This window comes from Dipodomys spectabilis, unplaced genomic scaffold (assembly GCF_019054845.1).
Source record: "Dipodomys spectabilis isolate Male_0828 unplaced genomic scaffold, ASM1905484v1 ptg000015l, whole genome shotgun sequence".
NCBI lineage: Eukaryota > Metazoa > Chordata > Mammalia > Rodentia > Heteromyidae > Dipodomys > Dipodomys spectabilis.
This window is the reverse complement of record NW_024870692.1, coordinates 7,907,099-7,932,941: the sequence shown is the minus strand read 5'-3', so window position 1 is coordinate 7,932,941 and position 25,843 is coordinate 7,907,099. Positions and strand designations below refer to the sequence as shown.

Below are 25,843 nucleotides of genomic sequence, written 5' to 3'. Positions count from 1 at the left end.
AGATCTTAGTCCAGATTATATTTTGATAGCAATGTGGGTTATGAATTCAGCACTCCTGTTTCTTTTCCTTTTGTTTTTGGCAGTACTATGGTTTGGTCTCAAGGCCTCACACTCATTAAGCCTGCTTGCTCAGCTAGTATTCTACCACCTAAGTTATATACTCAGCTCTACTTTTTGCTGATTATTTTTGGCAGTGGAGTTTTTCTTCCCAGGCTGGCTTCGAATAGTTATTCTCCAGATCTCAGCCTCTTGAGTAGCTAGGATTACAGGTGTGAGGCACCGGCACCTGGCTTCAGCATTTTTCTTAAAATGCATATTATAATTCAGCCTGTGCCTACAACATCTTAAGGTAGTTAAAGAACAGGTTTGTAACTTTGTGCTACAGATAGCAATAGATTAATAACTGAAGCTATCTTCCCCCCTAAAAGGATTATATAGACTCTTCCTTAATACAAATGGAAGAAAATAGTGTATTGCTTCCAAAAATATAAATAAACGATCCTAAATTTCTTCTTTTAGACTGGGTGGTAGTAGCTCATACCTGGAACCCTAGCTACTCAAGAGGCTGAAATCTGAGGATCCTAAATTTCTTCTTTTAGACTGGGTGGTAGTAGCTCATACCTGTAACCCTAGCTACTCAAGAGGCTGAAATCTGAGGATCAGCATTCAAAGCCAAACTGGGCAGGAAAGTTCCTGAGACTCTTACCTCCAGTTAAGCACCCAAAAGTTGGAAGTAGTGCTCCAGTGATGGAGTGATAGCCTTGAGCAAAAATGCTCAGGTCAGGTACAAAACAAATAAAACAACTTGTGAATTGTATTTTTCTTACTACTAAACTGATATGTGCTCATATTCAAGAATTAATGGGAAGGGCTAGAAAAAATATGACAGTCATTTGTAGTCTTCCCAGCCAAAAATAACATCATGTATGTATTAGTGTTTAGCTCAATAATCCTAACCAGGCTTAAAAAAATTATCAGTAATGTACCATATTAGTAATTTATAGCAGTGGATATTGGAAAGGTTTTTGTTTTGTTTATTTAAGCAGTAACTCAAGTACACATTTTCTTGAGTTTGTTTTTTTAAACTTTTTTTTTTTGTACTGGGGATCAAACCCAGGATATTGCACTTGCTAGGCAAGCACTTAGCCAGTGAGCTACATCCCAGCCTGGTACACATTATCTTATTAAAATTAAATATCCTCCAATCCTTTAATTTAATTTAATTTTAGCTAAAATTAAAATTTGAATTTTTTAATGAATAACTTCATTGCAAGAATAAAAAAGATAGGCTTGAGGAAAAGAAAAATTTGCAATAGGGTTATTTCTGAACATTGATCATACTTGATTGGCAGTGCATCTCTGGAAAAAAAAAATGCAGCCCTGATTTGTGTGATTTGCCATTTCTGTAGTGTATATTGTAAGGAAACGCCCCCCTCGCAGACCTAATCTCTGCCCTCCCACTTCAGGCCCCTAACCATATAAAAGGGGGCCTCAAAAGGAGCCAGACAGTGCCATTTTCTTCCTTTGCATATGAGAACTTGGTCTTGTCAGCTCTGCTGGCAATAAATCTTTTCCTCTACTTGACCTTGTCCACGTAGTCTTTTGGATTACTTTCTGCCTGGGTTACATTTTCCTTTCATACATACACACTCTTAACATGGCATAGGAATGTAGGTAGCATTCCTGAATGGAGAATTGGGAAGAGAAATGGTTTTCCTGAGCTAGTGTACGAAAGGTCTAGCATATTATATCCATCAGCTAGATGTTTTTTAGTTGTAAAGCAGAAAACTTACCCACAACAGTTATAAATTTACCTGTGCTATTCCTAACTGCCCCTAAATTGCCCACAGAAAGACCAAACCTTTCAGCTTTATCCAATTACTTGTTTTTGTTTTTGTTAAGCTTCTCTGGTAAATCTTGAAATAACAATTCTAATAGTCAAAGGTGGAAGAATTTGTTTCTCTTTATATAAAAATGGTGGAGTTGTTAAAAATTGATAAAACTCTGGAGCCAGCTGGTAGGTGGGGGAGAGGAGATTTCTTTCTAAACTGAGAAAAGACATGAAAGTGATCATTGTGGTAGCAGTATTCCTAGATTGTAAGTAATTATTTGGGTAGAATTAAGGTAGATAGAGAGCAAAAGTGAGGTATTCAGAGTTTTCTGTTTGCTTGTTTTGTTTTGTTTTATTTTGTATTGGGGTTTGAACTCTAGACTTGCTAGGCAGGCACTGTAACCTAACTCTTAAGACCACTGAGTTTTGCCTCTTGCAATATGGTTAATTTATATTGTGATGACAATTTAAAAGTGGTATCTTTGTATTAGAAAAGCTGCTACAGGAAAGGGAAGAAAGATGCAGTGTATCAATTTGATAAGAGGGTTTAGTATTTTGTGCTCTTTGGTGTGTTCTTTTTTTAACCTTGACCAAGTTGAAAGTCTTATATCATACGGGCTGATCAGACATCTCTTGTGAAAGAGATCTGTTCCCAGACGGAATGCTGCTTATCATTCAGTGTGTGTAAAGGGAAGTGTTCACAAATATACCCTTGCCTCTGTTGCTTTGTTTTTCCTGCTAGGAACTTTATCACCTTTTGCTTGGTTGCCTCTCCCCCCCCCCCCCCCCCCCCCCGCCCCCCCTTGCTGATGATGGAAATCCTAAATGATTCATGAACCTTCAAGTATTTTAAACAGTAAACTTAAAAACCAACAGTGAGGGGCTGGGAGTTTAGCCCAGCGGAAGGGCGCCCGTCCGGTGCGCACAAGGCCCTGGATTCGGTCCTCAGCCCTGGAAAAAAAACAATAAAACAACAACAACAAAAAACTAACAGTAAAAACACCCTCATGCATACATGTTTTTAAAATATAAAATTACTATACACAGTTTTGATCATCAAGTAAAATTTATTCAAAAATAGCTACCAAGTTTATGATAATGTTCTACTTTTTTCTTTCTCAGTTAGTGGGTACTAGAAAAGCCAATTTTTTAGGTTATCGAAATTAGTGTGTGTATGTCATTGCAAGACCTGAGCACTGTCCCTGAGCTTCTTTTACTCAAGGCTAGCACTTGAGTCACAGCTCTTTTTGGTTTTTTTGGTTGTCAGTTGGAGATAAGAGCCTTACAACCTTTCCTGCCTAGGCTGGCTTTGAACCGTGATCCTCAGATCTCAGGCTCCTGAATAGGTAGGATTACAGGTGTGAACCACCAGTGCCCGCTACAAAACTCTTTTTAATATTAAAGTAATTTCGATAAACTGGGCACTAGTGTTTCATGTCTATAATCCTAGCTACTAAGAGGCTGCGATCTGAAGATTAAGGTTCAAAGCCAACCCTGGCAGGAAAGGTCATGAGACTTTATCTCCAATTAACTGAGAAAAAAGCTGGACGTGGAGCTGTGGAACAAAATGGTAGAGTACTAGCCTTGAGGCAAAAAAAAAAAAAAAAAAAAATCAGGGAGAATACCCAGGCCCTGAGTTCAAGTCCCCAGAACAGTCAAAAAAAAATTTATGATACTTCAGAAGGTAAAACACTACCTATGCCAAATGTATTTCATCTCCCAGAAGAATAAAATGAGATTTAGATCTCTGAAGCACTTGGGAAAGTTTCTGACTGGTGTAACATTAAATGCATTCTTAATAATTGATGCCAAAACCAGAAAACTGACTTCTGGAAACCAAGAGTACCGACTAACAAATTTGGAAAGGGGACCATTATGGTCACGCTTACTTAATGGTGATTGTGTTTGCTTGTTTGTTCTCTTGCTTGCTTTTGAGATATAGTGCCTTTCTCTGTGGCTCAAATTGACCTCTAACTTAATCTTCCTGCCTCAGCCTCCCCAGTGCTGGGATTAAAGTGTGGGTAACTAAGCCAACTTGCACTTATTTTATAACTTCTAAGTATGCCTTTTTACTGTTGTTTGGAGAAGTGGACAATTTAAATAGGAACTAGGTTGATTGCTTAATAGAGAAGAGAAAGTATCTTAAAAATTTTGAATCAAGCCTTTGATTTGCTTGAATATATAATTAAAGTGTGGTTTAAGAGAGATGTTTTTAAAGGTTTATTTGGTGACTTGGACTTTGACAGAGAATCAGATAAAAACATCTTGATTAAATTCTGGGTTTTTCTTTACGAATATCTCATTGCTTACAACCCTGAGTCCAGGTATTTCCTTTTCCTTTATCCCTGTGAAGTTAGGAAGGTAATTTGTATGGAAAGTACACACTGGATCTGAATCATTGATTAGATAACACAAGACCAGAGTTCCCCTGCCCCAATTTTAAGAGGTTGGTTGTTTGCAAGAATTTTAGATCTAAGAGAACTCTAAACTTTAAGGAATGATATGAACCCATTTTTAATACCTCATTTTATTGTTGTAAAATAAACCTAACAACATTTACCATTCTCACCACTTAAAGAGTAAAATTAGATGGCATTGAGTACACTTATACTGTTTTAGGACCATCATTACTATCTATTTTCCTAAACTTTTCATCATTCCAAGCAAAAATTGTACCACTTAAACTTTAACACAGTATTTTCTCCTGTCCTCAACTCTAGTATTTCCTATTCTACTTCATCTTTTCTCCCCTCCCCTCCCTTTCTTTTCGGTCATTCCTCTCCCCTTCCCTCACTTCCTTTGTTCTTTTCTTTAAAGAAGATGACAGGCAAAGCAGAGTAGTAAAAGGTATAGTTTATGATGATAGTAGTTTATTAAAATAGAAAGACACGTTAAGAGATGAGTGAGTAAGCTCAAGAAAGAGAGATCGGTAAGAACTCCTTTTCTACTTGCTGTTTCTACTGAGAAAATATTTGTTTAATAAGAAGATTTTCTTGAGGTTAGATAATATAGATAACTTTTAAATTTCTCTGTAAAGTGTTAATTATAAATGCCTTTCCTTGGAACAAAAGTACCACATACTTCAATGCAAGTAAAAAGTTATTTTTATCTTAATTCTTTATTCTATTTTTAAACAAAGCATTATAATTATATATGCTAAATACAGAAAGCTTCTTAGCAGCTTCCTTTTACTAAATGTAAACAAATTGTGTTAATTTGTGAGAAAACAGTTATCTTTTTCTGAAACTTACTAAACTGCCTTTTGACTTGGGTGGGAAATGTCTGCCCCACAGGCTATAGAAGGCCCAGGAAATCATTTGGTTCCTGACTAGAACAACCTCAGTAGCTGTCTGAATCTGTGTACCTATATTGAAATTTTTGTAGGGCCTGTAGATGATTGTATGAATATCAAATGGCAGAACAAAAGATTCTTCACCCTTGATAGAATGTTTGCATTACACTTACTTTTAATTGCTTTGCAATTAATTCCCCCAAATGGTGTAAACCTACGATATGAATGGGTTTTGGGTTTTTTTCTTTGTTTGTTTGCCAGCCCCCATAAATTTCTGTCATATTCTTCTAGCTGATTGTTGTTAAAAAGAGCATGATTTGATTCAAGCACTAAATAAGCATCACATTTAATTGTTATTGTTCAGTGTCTTTCAATAGTACTAGTTACTGAGAATTACTGTGTACTTTGACCGGATCCTGAGCTTTGTCTTGTGAAAAACCTTAAACTCAGGATCACTCACTTTACTTTGATCTTGAGATGGAAGCCCAGTTTTACTATCCCACTTACGTTGCATTCTTGCCTTTACTTAGTTTTTCCTGAGTATTTAAATCTGGCCATGAAGTTTTCTCAGAAAATGTCACACACACACACACACACACACACACACACACACACGCACAATATGGTTTTCATTCTTTCAGTTGTAGGGCCGGTTCTCTTAACTCACTGTTGAAAGTATTCCCAGAGACTTTACTCAGAGACAGATCCATTTATTTCCTCAACTGGGTGCTGGTGGCTCATGCCTGTAATCCTAGCTACTCGGGAGGCTGAGATCTGAGAATCACGGTGCAAAGCCAGCCCGGGCAGGAAAGTCCTTGAGACTCTTGTCTCTAATAAACCACTAGAAAATGAAGTGGCGCTATGTCTCAAGTGGTAGAGCGCTTGCCTTGAGCTGGAGAGTGCAGGGACAGCACCCAAGCCCAGGGTTCAAGCCCCACAACTGACAAAAATAAGATGTCAACCATTTATTTCCTCATAATAATAATGATAGGAACACAGATTTTTGTCTTGATTAATCATCCTGTGTTAATCAATTGTTCATTTCAAAACTGGACAGAAGAATTTTTAATATTGTTGCTTGTTTTTATCCTGAACGTAGTATCAAAGCAGCAGTTATAGGGACATGAAAAGTTTGAATGAAATCTTCTTGTACACTAGATCTAAAAGGAGATTCAAAGCTCCATACCAATGGCTGACCCCTATAATTGTAGCTACTAAGGCTAAGATCTGGGGATCCTGGTTCTCTCAGAGCCAATAAATTCAGGAGCAGATAAATCCAGGAGATTTTTATCTCCAAATAACCAGCAAAACGCCAAAACTGGAGGTGTGGCTCAAATAATACAGCACCAGCTGAAAGTTGTAAAGAAGAGAGAAAAATCTGAGCAAAAGCAAGAGACTAATTTCAAGCCCAGTTCTAGAAAAAGAAAAAAGAAAGAAAGAATTTGATATTTGTTGAACATTTTTGTCACTTGCTTTTGTTTTTGTTTTTTGGGTTTTTTTGTCCAAACTCGAGACTTGAACTTGTTATCAATTGTTTATTTTCACTCACTGGCTGGTGTTCTACCATTTGAGCCTCTCCTGCAGTCCAATAATTTGCTTTTCATATTATACTCAAAGCTGTTTTTATGGTTTGAATGATCCTGAGGTGTGAAAGAGCAAGGAATATTATCTCTAATAGATGTTTAAGACATATATAGCATAGGAATGTTATCTCTTATGTTTGTATGAGACAGAAAGCAGATGAGGGAGGTTGCTACTTAAATAATTATCATTTGTGAGTTTTGGCTTTCTGCTCTCCTTGCACTCTTCTATTGTAAGCATAAAGGTTTGAGATTTTACCTTCTTTTCTTCTATCTCTCTGGATAGATAATCTTACTACACTATTAGTAGAGGGTTGCTCCTAAATCTTTCTCTCAAGCCTAGCTCTCTTTCCAGGCTTTGAAGACTCATATGTCCAGGAACTGAATGGATATTTCCACCCAGTTGTTTCTAGGACCTTGATGCTCTTCTGGTACATTAAAGCTAACCAATCTGTTAAACTTAGCACTTTTGTGTTTCATGGACATAGTCCTAAATCTGGGTCATCATCTCCTCTGGATTAAGGCAATATTATTTTTACAGATATCACTGAAGACAGAAATCTTCCATTGTATTAGTCTTATCCATACTCTAGGATCTGAAGTATTTTTTTTTTCCTGAAATGCATTTTGTGTTACTTCCCTAGATAAAGTTTCTTGGGGTTCCTCTTAGTCTTTGCATGTAATTCAGATTCTTTAATATGGTTGACAAAAATCTCTATCACTTCAAATTTAATTTTATGTTTTAGCTGTATTAAACTTCATTGAGGTTTAATTTACATACAGTGTGCTAAGTTTTAACAAGTGTGCTTGACTATGTAAACCAGTACCACAATCCATGTTTTATACTCTTTAATCACCCAGGAAAGCTCTATTAGGCCCTTTTGCTATTATTCACTTGAATCCTTTGTCCAGGCAACCCTGATCTGATTTTTATAACTGGATGAGTTTGGCTCATTCTATAACTTTATATAACTGGTTTATATAGGATGTATTCTTCCTGACTTCTTGCACATAGCACCGTGCTTTTTCAGATTTGCTGACTTCATGTATGTATTTATTGTTGAATAGTATTCCATGTGTAAATATGCCATAATTTGTCCATTCATCAGTTAATAGATGCTGTGTTGTTACTAGTTGATTATTGTGAATAAAGCTGTTTTGAACATTCAAGTCTTTTATTTATTTATTTTTTTGTTTTGCCAGTGCTGGGGCTTGAAGTTAGGGACCTGGGCTCTGTTTCTGAGCCTCTCTGTGCTCAATGCTAGTGCTCTGCACTTGAGCTACAGTGCCACTTCCAATCTTTTCTGTTTATGTGGTACTGAGGAATTGAACCCAGGGCTTCATGCATGGTAGGCAAGCACTTTTACCACTAAGCCAAATTCCCAGCCCCATGTTCAAGTCTTTTTATGGGCATACGTCCTAGTTTCTATGAAAGTTCTAACATAGATATTATTAGGCTGTTTAATTTTAACTGTTCTTATGGATATATAGTCATTTCTTATGGCTTTATATTACATTTATCTGATGGTTGAACATATTGAACATCAGTTCATACACAGTTCAGTTACATTGGATTTAGACCACTGCCTAGTTCAGCAGGCCCCATCTTAATTACATCTGCAAAGACCCTTTTTCTAAGCCTGTGGTCATACTAGCTCAGGCAGGAAAGTATATTAGATTTATCTCCATTTAACCACCAGCAAAAAAAAAAAAAGGCTGCAAGTGAAGCTGTGGTTCAAGTGGTACAGTACCTAGGCCCTGTGTTCAAGCCCTAGTATACACACACAAAAGACCCTATTCCAAATAAGGTCACATTCACAGGTACCTAAGGGGTTAGGATTTTGACATGTATTTAAGGGAAACACAGTTTAGCCTCATAAGAACATGGTGTATCTCTTTATTTACATCTTTGATTTTTCTTACAAGTATTTTATTGTTTTTATTTTATAGATCTTACACATTATCCTCAAGTATTGTGGATGCTTTTATAAATGGTATTTTTAAATTCTTATTTTCAATCCCATATTAATATAGAAAATAAAATAAACATTTTATATTGACTTTGTGTCCCTTGACCTAGCTAACTTGTATTAGTTTTTGTTTTGCTTTGTGTCTGTTTGTTTATATTTTTGTGCCAGTCCTGGGACACAAAAATTTCAACAAGGCTGAAATTAGGCATGTCATCAGCTCTGCTGATACCCTTAAGAGTAAGGAAGAGCAATGTGAGTCCCTCTTACTATTAGGAAGACCAAGTAAACACACCCAGAAAAAATGAACTTGATAAAAAAGAAACTAGTGGAGGAAGTCTGGAAGTAACTAACAGAAGTGTGTATTTGATCTTGTCTTGTTCCAAAGTTTAGTTCTGACATAGGGACAAAAGTATATTATACCTACGAGACAAAAGTGTGTTGTGCCTGCATATAAAACACAAAGGGTAAATCAGCATGCTGAATTACACATTTTTTTTAAATCTACATTTTTACATAAAGTGAATTATGTACACACAGAACAATGGAAATATGAGATTTTTCCTTTTTCTGGCAATTAGCCTTTTCCTCTTGCAGTCTCTACATGTACTCAGCATGTATGAAGTACCATCGTGAAATTTTTGTACAATTAATATACATTACTAAATTTTATAAAACAACTGCAGAAGGATGAGATCTGAGGATTACAGTTTGAAGCAACCCAGGCAGCAAAGTCTGTGAGACTCTTATCTCCAATAACTACCAAAAGACTCCCAGAAGTGGAGTTGTGGCTCAAATGGTATGGCACTAGCCTTGAGCAAAAACAAAAACAAAAACCAAAAAACGCCTAGCAACAAACAGTACTCTGGCCCTAAGTTCAAACCCCAGGACTGGCTCCCCACCCCCAAAATTCTTTTTTTAGCTAAAAAACCCTCAAGACAAAAACATGAGAACAAATAAAAAGCACAGCTATCATTTATGTGTTGTAAAAAATGGGCTATAATTCAGTGATAAAAGCTCAGTCAAGGGCTGGGAAGGTGGCTCAGTGGTAGAGTGCTTGCCTTGCATGCATGAGGCCCTGGGTTCGATTCCTCAGCACCACATAAGCAGAAAAAAAAAGCCAGAAGTGGCACTGTGGCTCAAGTGGTAGAGTGCTAGCCTTGAGCTGAAGGGCTGAGGGACAGTGCCCAGGCCCAGAGTTCAGGCTCCATGACTGGACCCCCCCCAAAAAAAAGCTCAGTCAATTGAAGAGATTTGACCATAGACTACCATAGACTTTACCTTTTTCAGTCATAAATTTTGTTATAATTTTCTACAGACACTACATTTTGTATAAAGAACTGTGTGATAGGGTATTTCTGTCTATGCAATTCCAAAATTATAGACACTGATGTCAATGCAGATGAGGTTAGACTAATTTGGTCAAGATAGGGACATGCTAAGCCTCTATAAGGATAGTTGAAGGCTATTGCCAAGATTGACAGGTGTCCTGTGTGTGGGTGACAGAGAGCCTCAGGGATAAAATTTGTTGTTGGATTACTTCTCTAAGAACAATGATCAAAGTCATACTTTTTTTCTATTGATAACACTCACAAGCTGATGGTATCTACTTTTAACTTAGTTTTTCAGATATTAGTCTTAAAAATCTCAAAAATAAAAAGTTTTATTCTCAAAGAAGTTGTTTTTGAAGGTTTCACTCTATCCTATGCGTTAATTTTTGTGGAATCATCATTAACCAATTTATTGTTAGCTTGCCATATTCCACTAAGAATTAGAGAAACTGAGAAAACAGTTAAGGTGAAAAAATATATTTGTCATTACTGTCACTATTTTGCCAAGTTTTATTATTAAAAGAGTTTTATTGAAAAGAATTTATTAAGAGAAATCTTACAATTTACCAAGATGAATTATTGAAAATCTATCATCACAAAATGAGAAAAAAGTTTTAAAGCCATTAAGTTTATGACACTGAAAAAGTTAAACTTACTGCCTTAAGAAAACTTTTTTTTTTTTTGGTCACTGGGGCTTGAATTCTGGGCCCGGGTGCTATCCCTGCCTGAGCTCTTCAGCTCAAGGCAAGCGCTCTTCCGCTTGAGCCACAGTTCCACTTCTGGTTTTCTGGTGGTTAATTGGAGATAAGGGTGTCACAGACTTTCCTGCCCAGGCTGGCTTTGAACTGGGATCCTCATATATCAGCCTCCTGAGTAGCTAGGATTATAGGCATGAGCCACTTGGTGCCTGGCTCTGAATAATTTTGTAAGAATTAGGTAGCGTTGTCATTAGTGATGAAGACATTATGATTCTAGGCATAAGCTCCATAGCTCTTTCTATTTGAACAGGAAATTTTCTGATCAGAGAAAAATCATGTCTTGATTTCCCTTTATGGTCAGAGTAGAAACTTAAGTAGATACAATGTTGTATATTTGCTTATCAAATTGTGACATTATTTGAATGGCAGGGAAATGTGAAGGTGAGGAGAGAAGCATTCTTGGGCTAACCATAGTGGTAGTTGATTTGGAGTGTGAGGCCCAGGCCTGAGGGGCAAAGAATGACCCTGAGGTCCTCATCCATTACTGGCTCTGACTGCATGACTGCTTGTAGACAAGTATTGGCCTGCAGTACACTCTGCCCTGCTCTGCCCCATTCCTGGGCATCCTTCATGTTTGATTGCTTGTTATGTTTACTGGAACAAAGCAATCGAAGACTTCAACAGTGTCTTGTCAAACTAGTGCAAGGCATAGCTTATTACAGCTTGTTAGTTGTATATAGAGAAATAAAAGGTTTATAGCTCTGTATTATGAATGAATAATTTCAGTTTAGGAAACATCTGTTTGATTTAGGCATATAAATTAATTTTGGCTTCATTTTGACAGGTATAGAATTAACTTCTTTAAACTATTTGTCCTAAAGATAGGATAATGAAAATAACATTATTGAAATAATTGGGCTCTTTTCAAATAATTTAATCATTTGTGTAATGTGGCTATACATGTGACTTTGTCCCTGCATGAACTGCAGTCCACGACACAGTATGTCATTTCTCTCTAGGACCTCTGCAATGGCAGCATAACTGTCCAGACAGTTTCTACCCTATATGACTCTACTGCTCAAAGTAGTCTTTACAATGGAAAGGGAGGGGGACACTTCCCCAGGCCTGAAGAAGGCCCCTGCAGAGTATGGTCTTTGTTTCCCATTGCTGCAGCCACATGGGGCCCCGACTTCCTCTACTTGAGTTGCCCTGTCCTGGTCTGTCTTTGTGCTTGACTGCTTGATTTTGCTTCAGTCCTTAGTCCTAGCCCCGGTCCTCCCCACTTTTCATGCTCTTGCTCCAACATTTCTAGGACTCTAGACAGTAATTCCTCACCTCTTCACCTCAGACCCAGGCTTCACTGGCACTTCCTATGTCTGCTTCCGGGCACTTGGTACAGTTGCAAATTTGACTTCATTTGCATAGTTTGATTAACACAGACTTTCAACTGTAAGAATCACAAGGACAGGAGCTGTGTCTGCTTGTACTCTCTGATTATATTCCTGGTCCTCTGCTTAATAAATACTTAAGAGTTCTCTGAAAGGCTTGTCCCCAGCAGCACACCTGCAGCCTGCTGGCTGTTTTGGTCATATAGATAGATAGGTAGAGGCAGGTATTGTTATTTGACAACTCATGTTTATAACAGAAAGACAAGCACTCAGAATATTACATAAACTAGATTGCCATTAGAGTTTGGAATCAAATACTTTCAGTATTTGCAGTTGCACTATTTAGAGAGAGGTCTTTCCCAGATGAGTAAAATACAATATTAAGTAGCACAGACAAAATTTATTTAACCTCTTAATATTTATGAAAATAATGCTAATTCTAAAAGAAACAAAGTTGAAAAAAATCCAGTTGAAAGGAGTAAAGTACTTAATATGTTTTATATGTGAGGATATTATACCTGAAAAGAATGAGAAACATTTTAATCCTGACCAATACTTTCAAGGCAGCGAGTATTATGATTGTGTAAGTGTTTGGGACTAGCATGAGATCTCTTTTGTCTACATTTTGTGAAATTGTTTGGTCAGCTAAGGTTGTTGTTGTTGTTGTTGTTTTTCTCCTCCCAACATTATTTAAGCTGCTCTACTCCAACACTGGGGTTGTGGCATGAAGCATACACGGGCCCAGAAGGCTGACCAGGCAGTGCATTCTCTGAGGAGTCAGGTGATCACTGTTGGAAGGCAGCTGCTAGAGGTTCAGGGCAGTTAGTGTCCCTTCTTTTCTGCTTCGGGACAGCTGGTTATTTATCTGAGTCCTAAGAAGTCTTCTTTGCTCATTGCTTACTGGTAGAGAAGAGAGATTATGCAGGCGGCTTTTGATTGACCCAATGGGAATTACATTGATCTGGTGTCTGGCCTTGGTTCTTATCAAGTGGATTACCTCTAAGGTAGGCCATCTTTACTTTTAGGATTGTGACATTAATCATTACTTTGCATATTTGATAGGAATGAAATAGTCACACAATTTTCTTTTCATTTTGCCTCGGTTTTTATTCTCTAAAAGAGCTATGAGTTCTATCTCAGCTAAAAGGCTTAAAATTACTCCTTGTAATTTCTATTCTTATTTCACTTTATTCCTCCTGATGGGCTTTTTATGGTAGCGTTCCTCAGAGTCAAAGTGGATTTCCTCAGTGTTGTCACCTTAAAGTTTTTATGATTAAAGAAGTTTAGCTTTTAAGTTTATAAAGTTAAAAACAATTTAGACTTTGGGGGACATACATGTTTTAAACATTTTCTTTTGAAAAAAAGAATTAAATGAATATTTAAAAGAAAATATTAAGCGTTTTTAAAAATCACTGAAAACCACTATAAAATCACTTTGTCATGTTCTCTCTTACCATCTTGCTTTAGCTATAATACATTGACAAAAAATATAAGTATGAATTTGAATTTTACATATCAGGCTTAAGAAATGCTTGATAGAATGCTAGTCAAATGCCATTTAGACAAATGTATAATACTAAGAAATTCTTAAGATGATATTGCCTGAAATTATTCTTTCTACACTTGTATAAAATGATTCTATCTTTATCAGTCATGCAGCTTTTTCCATTCTGTATTAAGAAATTAAAGTGTTCTAATTTAACATTTATAAAGCCATCACTAAATTTGCTAAGTAATGTTTTGTTAAGCAACAGAAAGGTTTTGTAAAGTTAGTTTTCTTTTCCAAGCAAGATTTTAAGTCCTGCTTGTAATTGTTTACATTTGTACAGTACTTAACAGTTTATATATCCCTGTCTCTTACTTGAAGTGACCCTCTTTTATATGTGAATATGATTTATCTCCTCAAGATACACAATACACTCAAATAAAATCTGTCTGCTTTAAAAGTTAAGAATTAATCTTGTTATACTGACAGCTCTTGTTTTTAAAAGCCTGGATTGCCAAGTTAATAAAGGTCAAGTTAATGTTAATAGTACACATATTAGTTAAATTTTGGATGTTTCACAGACTGAATGACTACAAAAAAGTTGAATTTTTAACAAAAGAAATATTTATTTCACAATATTTTTTGGATGGAAGAATAGAATGTGGATTAATGCATAGCTGAATATTTAGGCACTTAAACAGCAACATGTTTTTCTAGCATATGTAATATGCATATATTCTGCAAAGGCTCATTTTACTATGTTAGCCTCTTTACAAAGTTCTTGTGTGGGTTAAATAAGATTTTTTATGAATGCATCTGGAACATCTTTTTCTTTTTTTTTATTAGTGTACATTAGTTGTACAGGACACTTAGAACATTTTCTATTGTTACTTTTTCCAAGTAAGAGAAATACACTTGCTTTTGAGCTCTAGATCATCTAATGGAAAACTTGAACAAAGTAAAAACAATGACACTTTAAATGTCTTTGCTGGATTGTTTCTTTAAAAGTTATGTATTAACTAACATTGTGAACAACTTCTATACCTTTTGTCATTTACCTTCAAGTCAAATCTTTATGGAAGAATGATTCACCTAACGTCTAGGTGAGTGAGTGTCTCAGCAGGGCCCTCAGTTTAACTTGTTTATGCTGTGGCTGTCAGTTTCTGATTAGCTTGGCCTCGCCCATGTTTTGACCTATACTAGTTTGCTTTACAAGCTGTTCCCAGGATGGCTAAATTAGAAGTCACGAGTAGAAGCCTCAGTTATTTCCATTCACTGGTTAGGTGAGGTGAGAATGTGGATGGTAGCCCAGAGAGTACTTTGTGACTGACGTGTGACACCAGATTTTGATGAACTTTGTCTTACTATTTTTGTTGAGAGTAAAATTCTACTAGTACATGGCTTTAAAAATAATAATCTTTAAAGAAATATGTTTTAAGTCTCTGTAACCGTGTTTAAAAAAAAACCACAAAACCACATGATTGTAACATGGAAGTAAAAGTTTGTTGTTCCAGTCATCAAGTGTAGTATATTTTTCCAAAATGACTTACTTTGAATTACTTTGCCTGGATTCCTTAGTGAAAGAACTTAATATGTATTGTACTTTCAATCCAAAATAAGTAGGTGAATGACTTATCACTCAAATTGAATTCACTGATACTTATCTTTATAGATACATATTTTTCAAAGCCCATTCTTTAAAAAAAAGTTTTTGTCTCATTTGGATTTATTTAGTAAAAGATAAGATTTTCTTGAGTCAAGATATCACTTAAGCTTTATATTTATAGACTAGACTTGCTTAAATTAGTACATTATGATTAACAGAACAACTTGAAAGTCGTATTCATCAATAAGTAATTTGTTAGTAGGTTTTTAAAAATGAAAATCTACCTTTTTTTGACAACTTTTAACTGAAATTGCAAGTTCCAGTATTTTAATGTCTGAATTAATGCTTCTGTAAATGAGTTTAAATTGATATCTTAAAATAAATTTAATATGACATAGATAATCTAGATCATTTTCAGTACCCAATTTTTGACATAAGACTATTTCGACTATTATTCGTTTTTAGCAATCCTTAGTAAAGAGATATGAGATTTTTGCCTTCCTTCTCATGGGTGTTTTAATAGATATTCTTCCTACGTTAAGAAAACAATAATAACAATCACCGTCCTAAAGAGGAGTGTTAAAGATAACAGTTTAAAATTTGTTTTAACAAACTATTTAACCAAGGTGTTACTGGGTACTACCAATAATAGATATTGGCCACAACAAGCGATTACATAATGTCGCCTGTTGTTTCATTAATATTTTTAGCTGATAGAAACATTTATTGCCACATTCACTCTTTCCAGTTGCTGAGCTAACCCTTAATGCTACAGTTTTCAGCGGAGCCCCTAACTTAATAAATAAACATCTTAGGGGAGGGGATTGAATAGCAGCTGTGAATGGTATCTTTTAATGCAAGTGATTACAGTGGCTGTTTGCTCCACACTAGTTTTCTGTGAAGTACTGTGTAGCTTCCTTGGATATTTCATTGTTGGGAGACACCTAAACATAATGCCAGAGGTATATGCTGTATGATTTAGCTCCTTGGAATTTGAGATCATGCTTTTCTTTATAGGCTTTTTTTGTATATGATTTTTACTTTGACTGTATAATAATAACTACATATCTATACAAAGCTACACACGGAAAAGGCCTCTTCTAAGAACCTCTCAATTCCTCCTGTTCCTCAGCTTCCTTGAAAAGTATCGGTGCTCATGGTTGGAATTTTACATCATTTGAAATGTTGGTTCCTTTACATTTCATGAACTTGTTCTTTAGGATGCATGAATTCATGTAAGGTTCTAAGTGATATCTTTCTCTTAGATGATTAGCATTAAGGGTATAAATAACTCACAGTGTTTAGATTCTAAATGAAGATTTGGTGTGTTTATCTTCCAGATTTTGAAACGTATTCATTTATATATAATTTATTTGCAACAACTGTACTTATTTATTTGTCAAATCTTTAGAATTTAGTGAAAATAGTTCCTGTTTTAGGTGTTGGTACTGTGGTAAGACAGTTAAGTTTCCTGCTCTCCTAGAGCTTCTATTTTAGTAACAAGCTGATAACATCAGCTAAGTGCTTCACAGAGGACCCAGGTAGAGAGTTGTGCAAGAAAGTGGCTGTTAGGTGGCTTTAGATTTGGCAGTCAAGAGTATGCCTGTCTGAGGAGATGACATTTGGACCTGCAAGATAGCAAGGAAATCGTGATTGTGGTGATCCATGCAGGGAAACAGCAAGTATAAAGGCCAGACATTTGGCATGGCAGAAAAGCAAGGAGGCCAACATGGCTGCATCACAGTGGAAGAGGCGCTAATAGGATGAGAGAGCAGATTGAGGAGGGCTTTAGAAATACAAACTTGGAGTTTGGAACTTTTCTCAAGAGTTATATGGAGCCACTGAAGGATTTTTGTGTAGGACTTAAAATGTTTACTTTTCCATCTTTGTGTAGAGTAGACTGGGGGGCCAGGAAGTATATCCAGTAGATCACCTTTTTCTTCTTTTTTCTGTTTGGTTACTCCTGTGATCTCTAGAAATCAACTTCTGTGATACCTCGTTCCCAAATTCTTTTTACTCTGAATTCCTGTACTTAAAAAATGTTATTATAAAGGTGATGTACAGAATGGTTACAGTTACATAAGTCAGGTAATGAGTACATTTCTTTTTGGACAGTGTCATTCCTTTCCTTGCTGTCTCCCAGTTTTCCCTCCTGTCCCCACCCACAAGTAGTAGAATTCATTCTCCACATCTCAATCTACTTTTATGGTAGTTCTTAGCCTAATCTTAAGTATTTGTCTCTCCCCCAACTAGAAATTTCCAAAGCAGATAGGATACCTAATTTCATTTTGTGTATCTAATTTCTCTTGCCCAGTAATTCACAAATAATAAATACATCCTTGCTACATTGAATTTTAGATTATATTTCAGTTATCTATTAAAATATGTATTTTTTTTTCTAGAGACGTGGAGCTATTTCCTATGACAGTTCTGATCAGACTGCGTTGTACATTCGTATGCTAGGTAAGCACTGTTTACTTTATAACCATATTAGTTGTTATATCATTTGTTATCATGCATGATTATTTGAGGTTAAGCTGTCTTTTATTAAGTATCATTTTCATCACGTTTATATCAGAACTAATCTATTTCCTTTCAGTTTAGAGTATGGAGGCCAGTATTGTATATGATAGAATAAAGTGAGGCATTTTAGTTATAGTTGAGAAATTGAAAATTTAAAACAGGGACATTGTTATTAGTGCATAGTTTAAATTGCCATTGAAAACAGGTTTATAAAGTTGTTAAATATTACAGCAATGAATAGTAATATAAATGAAGATAAAGCCATAAAGTACAAACTAGATAGTCCTATCGTTGGAAGCATTTTGTTCTCAGTTGGCTGGTGAGGAAGTCCATTTGTTTTTTTCCAGTCGTGGTGCTCTAATTGTTTTATACATTATTTAATTTCACAGGTAAATGAATTCAGTTATATATATCTGGTTTCCTTCTGACTTTTTCTGTCTTTGCTGGAATTACTTTTCATCTGTACATTCCATGATCCTTTGTACTTTTATTTATACCTTTGAGCATGTATTGTTTAGGTTCCAACAGTCAAGTTTGCTTTCATTAGAGGATAGCCTTGTGATTTCTCATGCTCAGAATTCCTCCCTCTGCTTTGAGATACTGAGCCATTCTATTGTGCACCTACCTCTTTCTTCCTTGCTTCCTTCACTAAGTCCACTTGTAATTTAAACTAAGAACATTTATGGACACTTACTCTTACTCTCTTTTTCTGTCTTTACTTTGGGTGTCCTGCCTGCCTCAATTCTATTCTACTCGAGCACATTTTTTTTTCTTTGTGAATGTTCAGCTCTTTCCTCTTCCTTTCTTCCTAGAAACATGTTCAGAATTCTCCTACTCTTAAATTCATATTTTCTTTAATTTTGTTAAGTACTTCCAGATGGGGATGTTATAGATGTCTAAACAAACTAAAAACATGTCTAAAAAATTTCAGAGATTTACGTTTCCCAGCACTTTACTTAGTAGTCTTTCGCCTTCTCAGTAGATACCAGCCCATTCATTATTCCAGTTGTCAGATCAGAAATTTGCACTCATGCTTGATTGTTTCTTACACACTCCATATCTTATTGTCTAGAAAATCCTACCAACAGACACTTTCAAAATACATGAAGAATCTTGTCACCTCCTTGCTGTTTGTTACCAGCCAATTTAAACAACATCATTTTACTTTATTGTTTTTTTGGTACTTACTTCTTTTTTGAGACAGTGTCTCGCTATGTTGCCTGTGCTGGCCTCCAACTTAGTCCTCCTCCTTCAACCTCCTGAATTCTGGGATTGCAGCACAGTTGATTATCTTTGTTCCTTAACTGATCTTCCTGTACCAGCCTGTTTTCATCCTATTTATTCTAGTACCTATAGCCAGAGTGAATCTTCCCAGACCCGTTAAAGTTATCTTATTCCTCTGTTCAGAGTCCTTTGATAGTTTTTCTCCCTTAGCGTAACAACCAGAACTACTCTGATACCTAAAAAGGCTCAAAGTGATCTGACCATACTTCTCTGACCTTCCTATTACCTTGTTTGCTTTTTTCCTGCCATGCTGGTCTCTTTGCTTGACTTTGAACATGCAAGCATGTTACTGTCACAAGGTGTTTATACTTATTCTTCCTTATGCTTAGAAACCTCTTTCCTCTGATAGCCATATGGCTTAAGGTCTTTGCTCATATAATTCCTTTTCCATGGGAACTTTCCTGGCCATACTATTGAATCACCCTATCCATGTCCCTCCTTCCTGTTCCTCTTAATTTACTTCAAAAACTTCCTGTCATCATCCACAGAATGAAATTATGTACTTACTTTCTTATCCCACATAAAAATAGACTTCATGAGGACAGTAACTTCTTATATTTTGCTCTCTGCTATATGTTCAATGTCTGACATATGCTGGTACTCAGCAAACCTTTCTCTTAGTGTGAAGGAATCATCATATGAAAAAGGTGTTGGGTGCAGTCATTGGTGGATGAAATAAGCTTGAAAGGGAGAACCAGTCTTCTTAGGGAAACAGAATAAGCAGTAGAGCCATCCTGGCAAGCAGAATGGGCAAGAGCACAGGAATGGGGGACTAAGGGTTATAAACTTGGGTGTTCTAAAAGTGTAATGGGAATAGTGCTCTCTTTGGAATCTGTTTGACTAGGTTCAAATCTTGGCTCACAGTTTGAATGGAACATGTTGTTTAACTTATCAGAGTTTAGTTTTTATATCTATAAATTGAGAATTAGATTCTTACTGTTTTGGGCTGATTGGAGAATTGAATAGCAGTGCCTGTGAGTACAAAGTGCCTGGTATATGCTTGTTCTGGTAATGTTGCAGGAGAAGAGAAGTCAGAAAATCATGTAGGTTCATATAGTTATAGCATGGGGCTTATAAAAACAAAGCTTAACAACCAGTCAAAAACCTTGAGAATATCCAACTGACAACGAGAAGGGAGAAGATTGGCCAGACAAGGGAGAAGATTGGCCAGACACTTAAGGCAAAGTCTGTAATGTTTTAATTTACTGTGCTTTTTGTTGTTGTTGTTGGTCGTGGGGCCTAAACTCTGGGTTTGGGCACTGTCCCTCAGTTCTTCAGCTCAAAGCTAGTGCTCTACCACTTGAGCCACAGCACCACTTTCAGCTTTTTCTGCTTACATGGTGCTAAGGAATCAAACCCAGGGCTTCATGCATGCAAGGCAATCACTATCACTGTGCAACCTTCCCAGCCTTACTGTGCATTTTTTTAAACAACGAAAAAACCTCATTTCCATTTCATGGAGTTCATTTGATGATATTTATTTTATGTGATCAGAGGCAGATAGGTATTGTATTTGTGTTCTTCCCTTAAGAGTATCCTCTTTTGGATTCACTGTGTGTGAATGCTTTGAGTCCTGTGTAATTTATCATGCCCCATACATTTCTTGATCTGGCTTCTGCACATGGGAGAAAACATACACTGTTTGTTTCTCTGGCTTACCTCACTTAACATGATATGTTTACTGTGCATTTTTTAAATTATAAAATGCTTGAGCATAGCTAATATAGTTTCCATTTTCATATCCATTTGTTGTCCAGAGTAGTTACTTAATAAGCATTTGCTTTTCATTCTGTTTTGATCAGATATTCTATCTTCTATAAAGAAGATTTTTGTTTTCCAGCATCCCCCTCTCTTTTTAAACCCCATGTGAGTAGTAAGATATTAGGTTGGATTAGCATATACTGGAGTCATCTTTCAGAATTATCTTTTAAATTATAAATTATGATTATTCTGATTAGTATTGTAAGGTTAAAGTTTTTGTTTTTAATTTCCTCAACCAGCCTTATAAATCAGTATTGAAAATTTATGAAATCAACTCTGAACTATTTGTTCCATATATGTAATAAGTCATTGCATGTAAGTATGGTACTATGTAGACTTCTTTTGCATATGGGAGATTATTCACAAATAACAGCTTTATTTATGTTTTATTCCTGATTCTATTAAGGAGATGTACGCGTGAGGAGTCGAGCAGGATTTGAATCAGAAAGGAGAGGTTCACATCCATACATTGATTTTCGTATTTTTCACTGTAAGTATTGGCAGTCATAATGTTTTTCTTAGACTTTCAAAACTAAATTTCAAGTCCTTATGCGTGAGGAGTCGAGCAGGATTTGAATCAGAAAGGAGAGGTTCACATCCATACATTGATTTTCGTATTTTTCACTGTAAGTATTGGCAGTCATAATGTTTTTCTTAGACTTTCAAAACTAAATTTCAAGTCCTTATAAAATTATGTAGTTTTCCAATGGAAAAGGAATGTTCATTTAAAAGGCTCTCTCTCTCTGTCTCTCTGTCTCTCTCTCTCTCTATATATATATATATACACACTTATATATATATTTGGAATTTATAAAAACATTACTCATAAATAATACTGTATTATGATAATGTTAATAACTGTTTAGATATAGCTAGGAGGGTATTAAAATCCTAAAACGGATACAGTTTTGCTTATTTCTGTATTTTAGTTGCTTTTTACCTTTACTGCTTCAGACAGATTTTTTTATGCAAGTGATATTTTATAAAGAGACTTCAATAATTTAAGCAAGTGTTATTCTTTTCACTTTTTTGAAAGTATACAACACCTTCAGAGATGCTGGAATGCATATTTTAAAAATAAACATAGTGCTATAGCACTTGCTAGTACCATCATAGATAGATAGATAGATAGATAGATGGATACATATATTTATACATACAAACATTCTATATGGGTCTAGCTTATGATGGAGAGAAAAGGGTGGAGGAAGCAGAACTTTAAATCCCTTAAATTTTACACATATTAAATGTGTTTTTGAAAGAATTGCATTACTGGTAATGTTTGATACCGTAATTTGGATTAACATTCTAAGAAAGATGAGAAAAACTGGACAAAATAGAAGGCATGTATTCAGATGTATCAGAATGTTACTATAGTTAAGAAATGAGCCTGAAATTTTCAGGCAACCATTCCCTGAGGGAGGTATGTGCTGATTGTGAGGAAAAAAAAACCAAAAAACCAAAAACTAGGTAAGAAGGTAAGCAAAGTTTTTGATGAGCACTGAAGGATAGAGAAACAAAAGAAGATGTTTCACCCTACCAAGATGCAGGGACAGGGTGGAGAATATAGGTGCTGGTAAACCTAGGTTTGGGTTAAATCATCAAAGTATTACCTCTGGCTTAGAAATCTTAGCTTTGAAATGTCTTAAGCACTGATTATGTTATGGTGAGATATTTCTTGCCCCTCAGAGTTGCTAACTGTAAACCTAATCCTGAGAAATGGCCCAGGTAAAATTGGTCAGGGCTTTTCATTCCTGACATATCCACTAAAAATGAGCAAAGACACTCAGGCTCATCCTCTGTGAAGTAATTAATTTTAGGTATAAAACAATTGCTTTTTTTTTTTTTTGGTGCTAGTACTGAGGCTTGAATTCAGGGCCTAAATGCTGTCTTTGAGCTTTTTTTGCTCAAGTACCCTAATGCATTATCACTTGAACTTCCAACTTTTTGTGGTTAATTAGAGATATGAGTCTCGACATTCTGCCTGGGCTGGTCTTCAGATCTCAGCCTCCGGAGTAGCTAGCATTATAGTTATGAGCCACTGGTACCCAGCAAACACCCACTTTTTTTTATTATGCACGTGATTCTGTGGACCAGGAATTAACTTTAATTTGGATTTGACTTGCCTGTGCTGAACAGTGATTTGACCCCCAATTGGACATTCAAATAGGTAGAAATACCTGAGATTGGGGCCCTATGTGTCTGGGACAGTGGCTCTTCTCATGTCATCTCTTATGTAGCTTTTGCACTTTTACATTTGGTGCCATCACCAGAAGGGGTAGAATTTCTTGGGCTGGCCAGCATTTCTCTCTTTAAATGTCAATCTCAGAGTAGTTAGACTTCTTACATGGTATCTGCCTTCTCCCAGTACTAAACATTTCAAAATTAAGTGTAGAAATCTCTAGTTTCTGGAGGTCTGGGTGAGTTCTCTGGTAAAGCATCAGATTGTCATATTCTGTTTGCAGCCACATTACACAGCTGACTCAGGCCAATGAAGAGAGGATATAGGTCACAATTACAAAAGGATTAAGGTCAAAACATTTTTTAATCTTCCACCTTTAATATGGCACAAAATATGTTGAAAAGTAGAGTCCACAAGGAGAGAAGAGAGAGAATGTAGTAGAAGCATTTTTTTTGAGAAAATGATGCTGAGAAAGCTCTAAAGCTTGATAAATGACATTAAGGCACAGTTTTAAAACGTACTATAAACTTGAAGCAGAAGAGCATAAAAGGAAAGCCACGGTATATAATTGTTGAAACCAAAGCCAAAGAGAAAATAACAAAAGTAGTGTGAGAGAGAAAAGAGTCAACTGCAAAGGTGCAGTTTTGAGTTTGACAGCAACAGATTTTGTTTCACTTTTTTTCTTGGTTGCTACAACTGGGACACAGGCTCTGTGGGCTTTAGAGGCAGTTTGGTCCCATGTGTCCTAGTGAAGATGTGATGTAGACAGATCAGAGATGCTGACAGAGGGAGTCTTGGCATGGGGCAGGGCTGAAGCATGGGTGCTTTATTTTTAACAGAAAGCTAGAACACCAAGAAAATAGAGAGCTATCTTGTACAAGAAAAATAAGTAACTGGGGGCTGGGAAGGTGGCTCAGTGGTAGAGCACTTGCCTTGCATGCATGAGGCCCTGGGTTCGATTCCTCAGCACCACATAAGCAAAATGAAAAAAAAGCCAGAAGTGGCGCTGTGGCTCAAGTGGTAGAGCGCTAGCCTTGAGCTGAAGAGCTGATGGACAGCGCCCAGGCTCAGAGTTCAGGCCCCACGACTGGACCAAAAAAGAAAAAGAAAAATAAGTAACTGTTAAACTAAAATTCCTCCATGCTTTTCTAGAGAATGGAGAGAAAGGACACACTTGACAATTTACTATGTAAGATCAACACAGTCTTCATACTGCCTCCTGATGGGGACCCAACATAAAGAGAAAATTACAGCCAAATCCCTCATGTATATAAATGAAACATTTTAAATAATGTAATATCTCTTTAAATAGGTGATCTATTTTGGCCCAGTTTGTATTTTTCTAGGAATGTAAGGTTGGTTTAACATTGAAAAAAACTAAATGTAATTCCTATACCAATATTATAAAGAAGAAAAGTTATGTCAGTATATGCTGAAAGCTAAAATAGCAGCAATAAATGCCAATAGGCCAAATGCTTAAAAAGCTTTCCATATAATTCAGTATTTATTCTTTATCAAATGTAGGTAAAGACTGGAGATCAGTAATATTAGGCAGGTTAAGGAATAATAGCAAGTAATCTGAACAAAACTTCCTGCAAAACCTATAGCAAATATCATATTTTATTGTACTGTATTAAGCTTTCTGATGGGAAAATTTAAGAATGTCATTTATCACCTTTTGTATTAAACATGGTTTGGTGCTCCCAGCCAGTAGTTCACTGTAAATGTAAGAAATGAAAAGTATAAGAATCAGAAAAATAAGTTTTATTATTTATGGGTGACATGCTGTATACTTAGAAAATTAACCAGCAAATTTAGCAACTGTACAGACTACAAAATCAATATGTAGTTGTATTTCTCTGATGCAACACAAAATTTGAGATGATATGTAATTTAAATTTGTATACATCCAATATATAAAGATAAACCTAATTACAGAGAGACAACTATATGAATTATCTAAATAAAGGAAGAGAAAGAGAAAGAAAAGAAAAGAGAGGAAGGAAGGAGGGAAGGAAGAAAGGATTAAAAGCAACTTGTAAAGATAAAAAAGATAATGAACAAATCAGAAAATAAGATAAACTAAAAGTTGATTGTTACAGTCGTGAATTTAAGGAAATATTAAATGAAGCTAAGATGCATACTCAAAATTTAAAAAAAAGGAAGAAAAGTCCTGCTAATATAAAAGAAATGAATGAACCAAATAGCTTTATTGGGGACTCATTAATTGTAACTTTCTTTATGCTAGTATCAATATTTAACCTTAATTCTTTAACTGATTTCTCTAATCTCTCATAGTCTATCTTTGTTTGTTGGAATACAGACTTACACTTTTCAACAACTGTTATATTCACATCTAGCGAAATTCAAGACAAGTGATATACCACTATTCTACACTCCTATACCCACTTTTTAAGAGTTCTACAAGCTTTGCTGGGACTGGCCTCAAACTCTTGGTCCTTCTGCCTGTACTTGAGTAGCTCAATTAAAGATATGGATCATTTTACCAGCTGTTAATAGCTTCAAAACACTTCTACCTAGATGATGAAAGTGTATATTTGCTTTACAAAAGTACTTTCAAATGGCTCCTTGTTATAATCTGAAAGTTTAAAGAGCTTTAAAACTATCTGTCTTTTAAAGATCTTGAAGAATTTGGTATAAAAACTGACATGTAAAACTGTTAGACATCTAGTGAGATCAGGGAGAGTTGTTAGAAATTATCAAATTTTGAAAGTATTTCAAGTAGAATAAAAATGGTATACATGATTTCTAAGCAAACAATGAAGCTTCTGAAGAACAAGATGAGGGAAGTAAGACTAAACCTACTGATGGTATTGATAAAGTTAAGTGGCTTAAGTATTCCTTTTAGTAGATGAAGATGTTCAGATAGGATAATAAATGAAATTTCGTGATG

The 25,843-nt window shown here is 35.7% G+C and overlaps 1 protein-coding gene across 4 annotated transcripts in view; it reads left to right on the top strand.

Moving 5' to 3' along the window:
* Pde7a (phosphodiesterase 7A) overlaps positions 1 to 25,843 on the top strand; it is an 88,773-nt gene that overhangs the window by 21,669 nt on the left and 41,261 nt on the right. For 2 of the 4 annotated variants that reach the window (XR_006145142.1, XM_042665819.1), the window contains exons 2-3: positions 17,582 to 17,642; positions 21,154 to 21,237. Coding sequence is in view for 3 of the 4 variants with exons in the window: in XM_042665819.1 (XP_042521753.1) it covers positions 17,582 to 17,642; positions 21,154 to 21,237 (145 nt within the window). In the remaining variant the exon portion in view is untranslated. Of the gene's footprint in view, positions 1 to 12,885; positions 13,092 to 16,723; positions 17,036 to 17,581; positions 17,643 to 21,153; positions 21,238 to 25,843 lie in introns of those variants that run through there. The other 2 variants (XM_042665821.1, XM_042665820.1) reach the window with 2 other exon arrangements.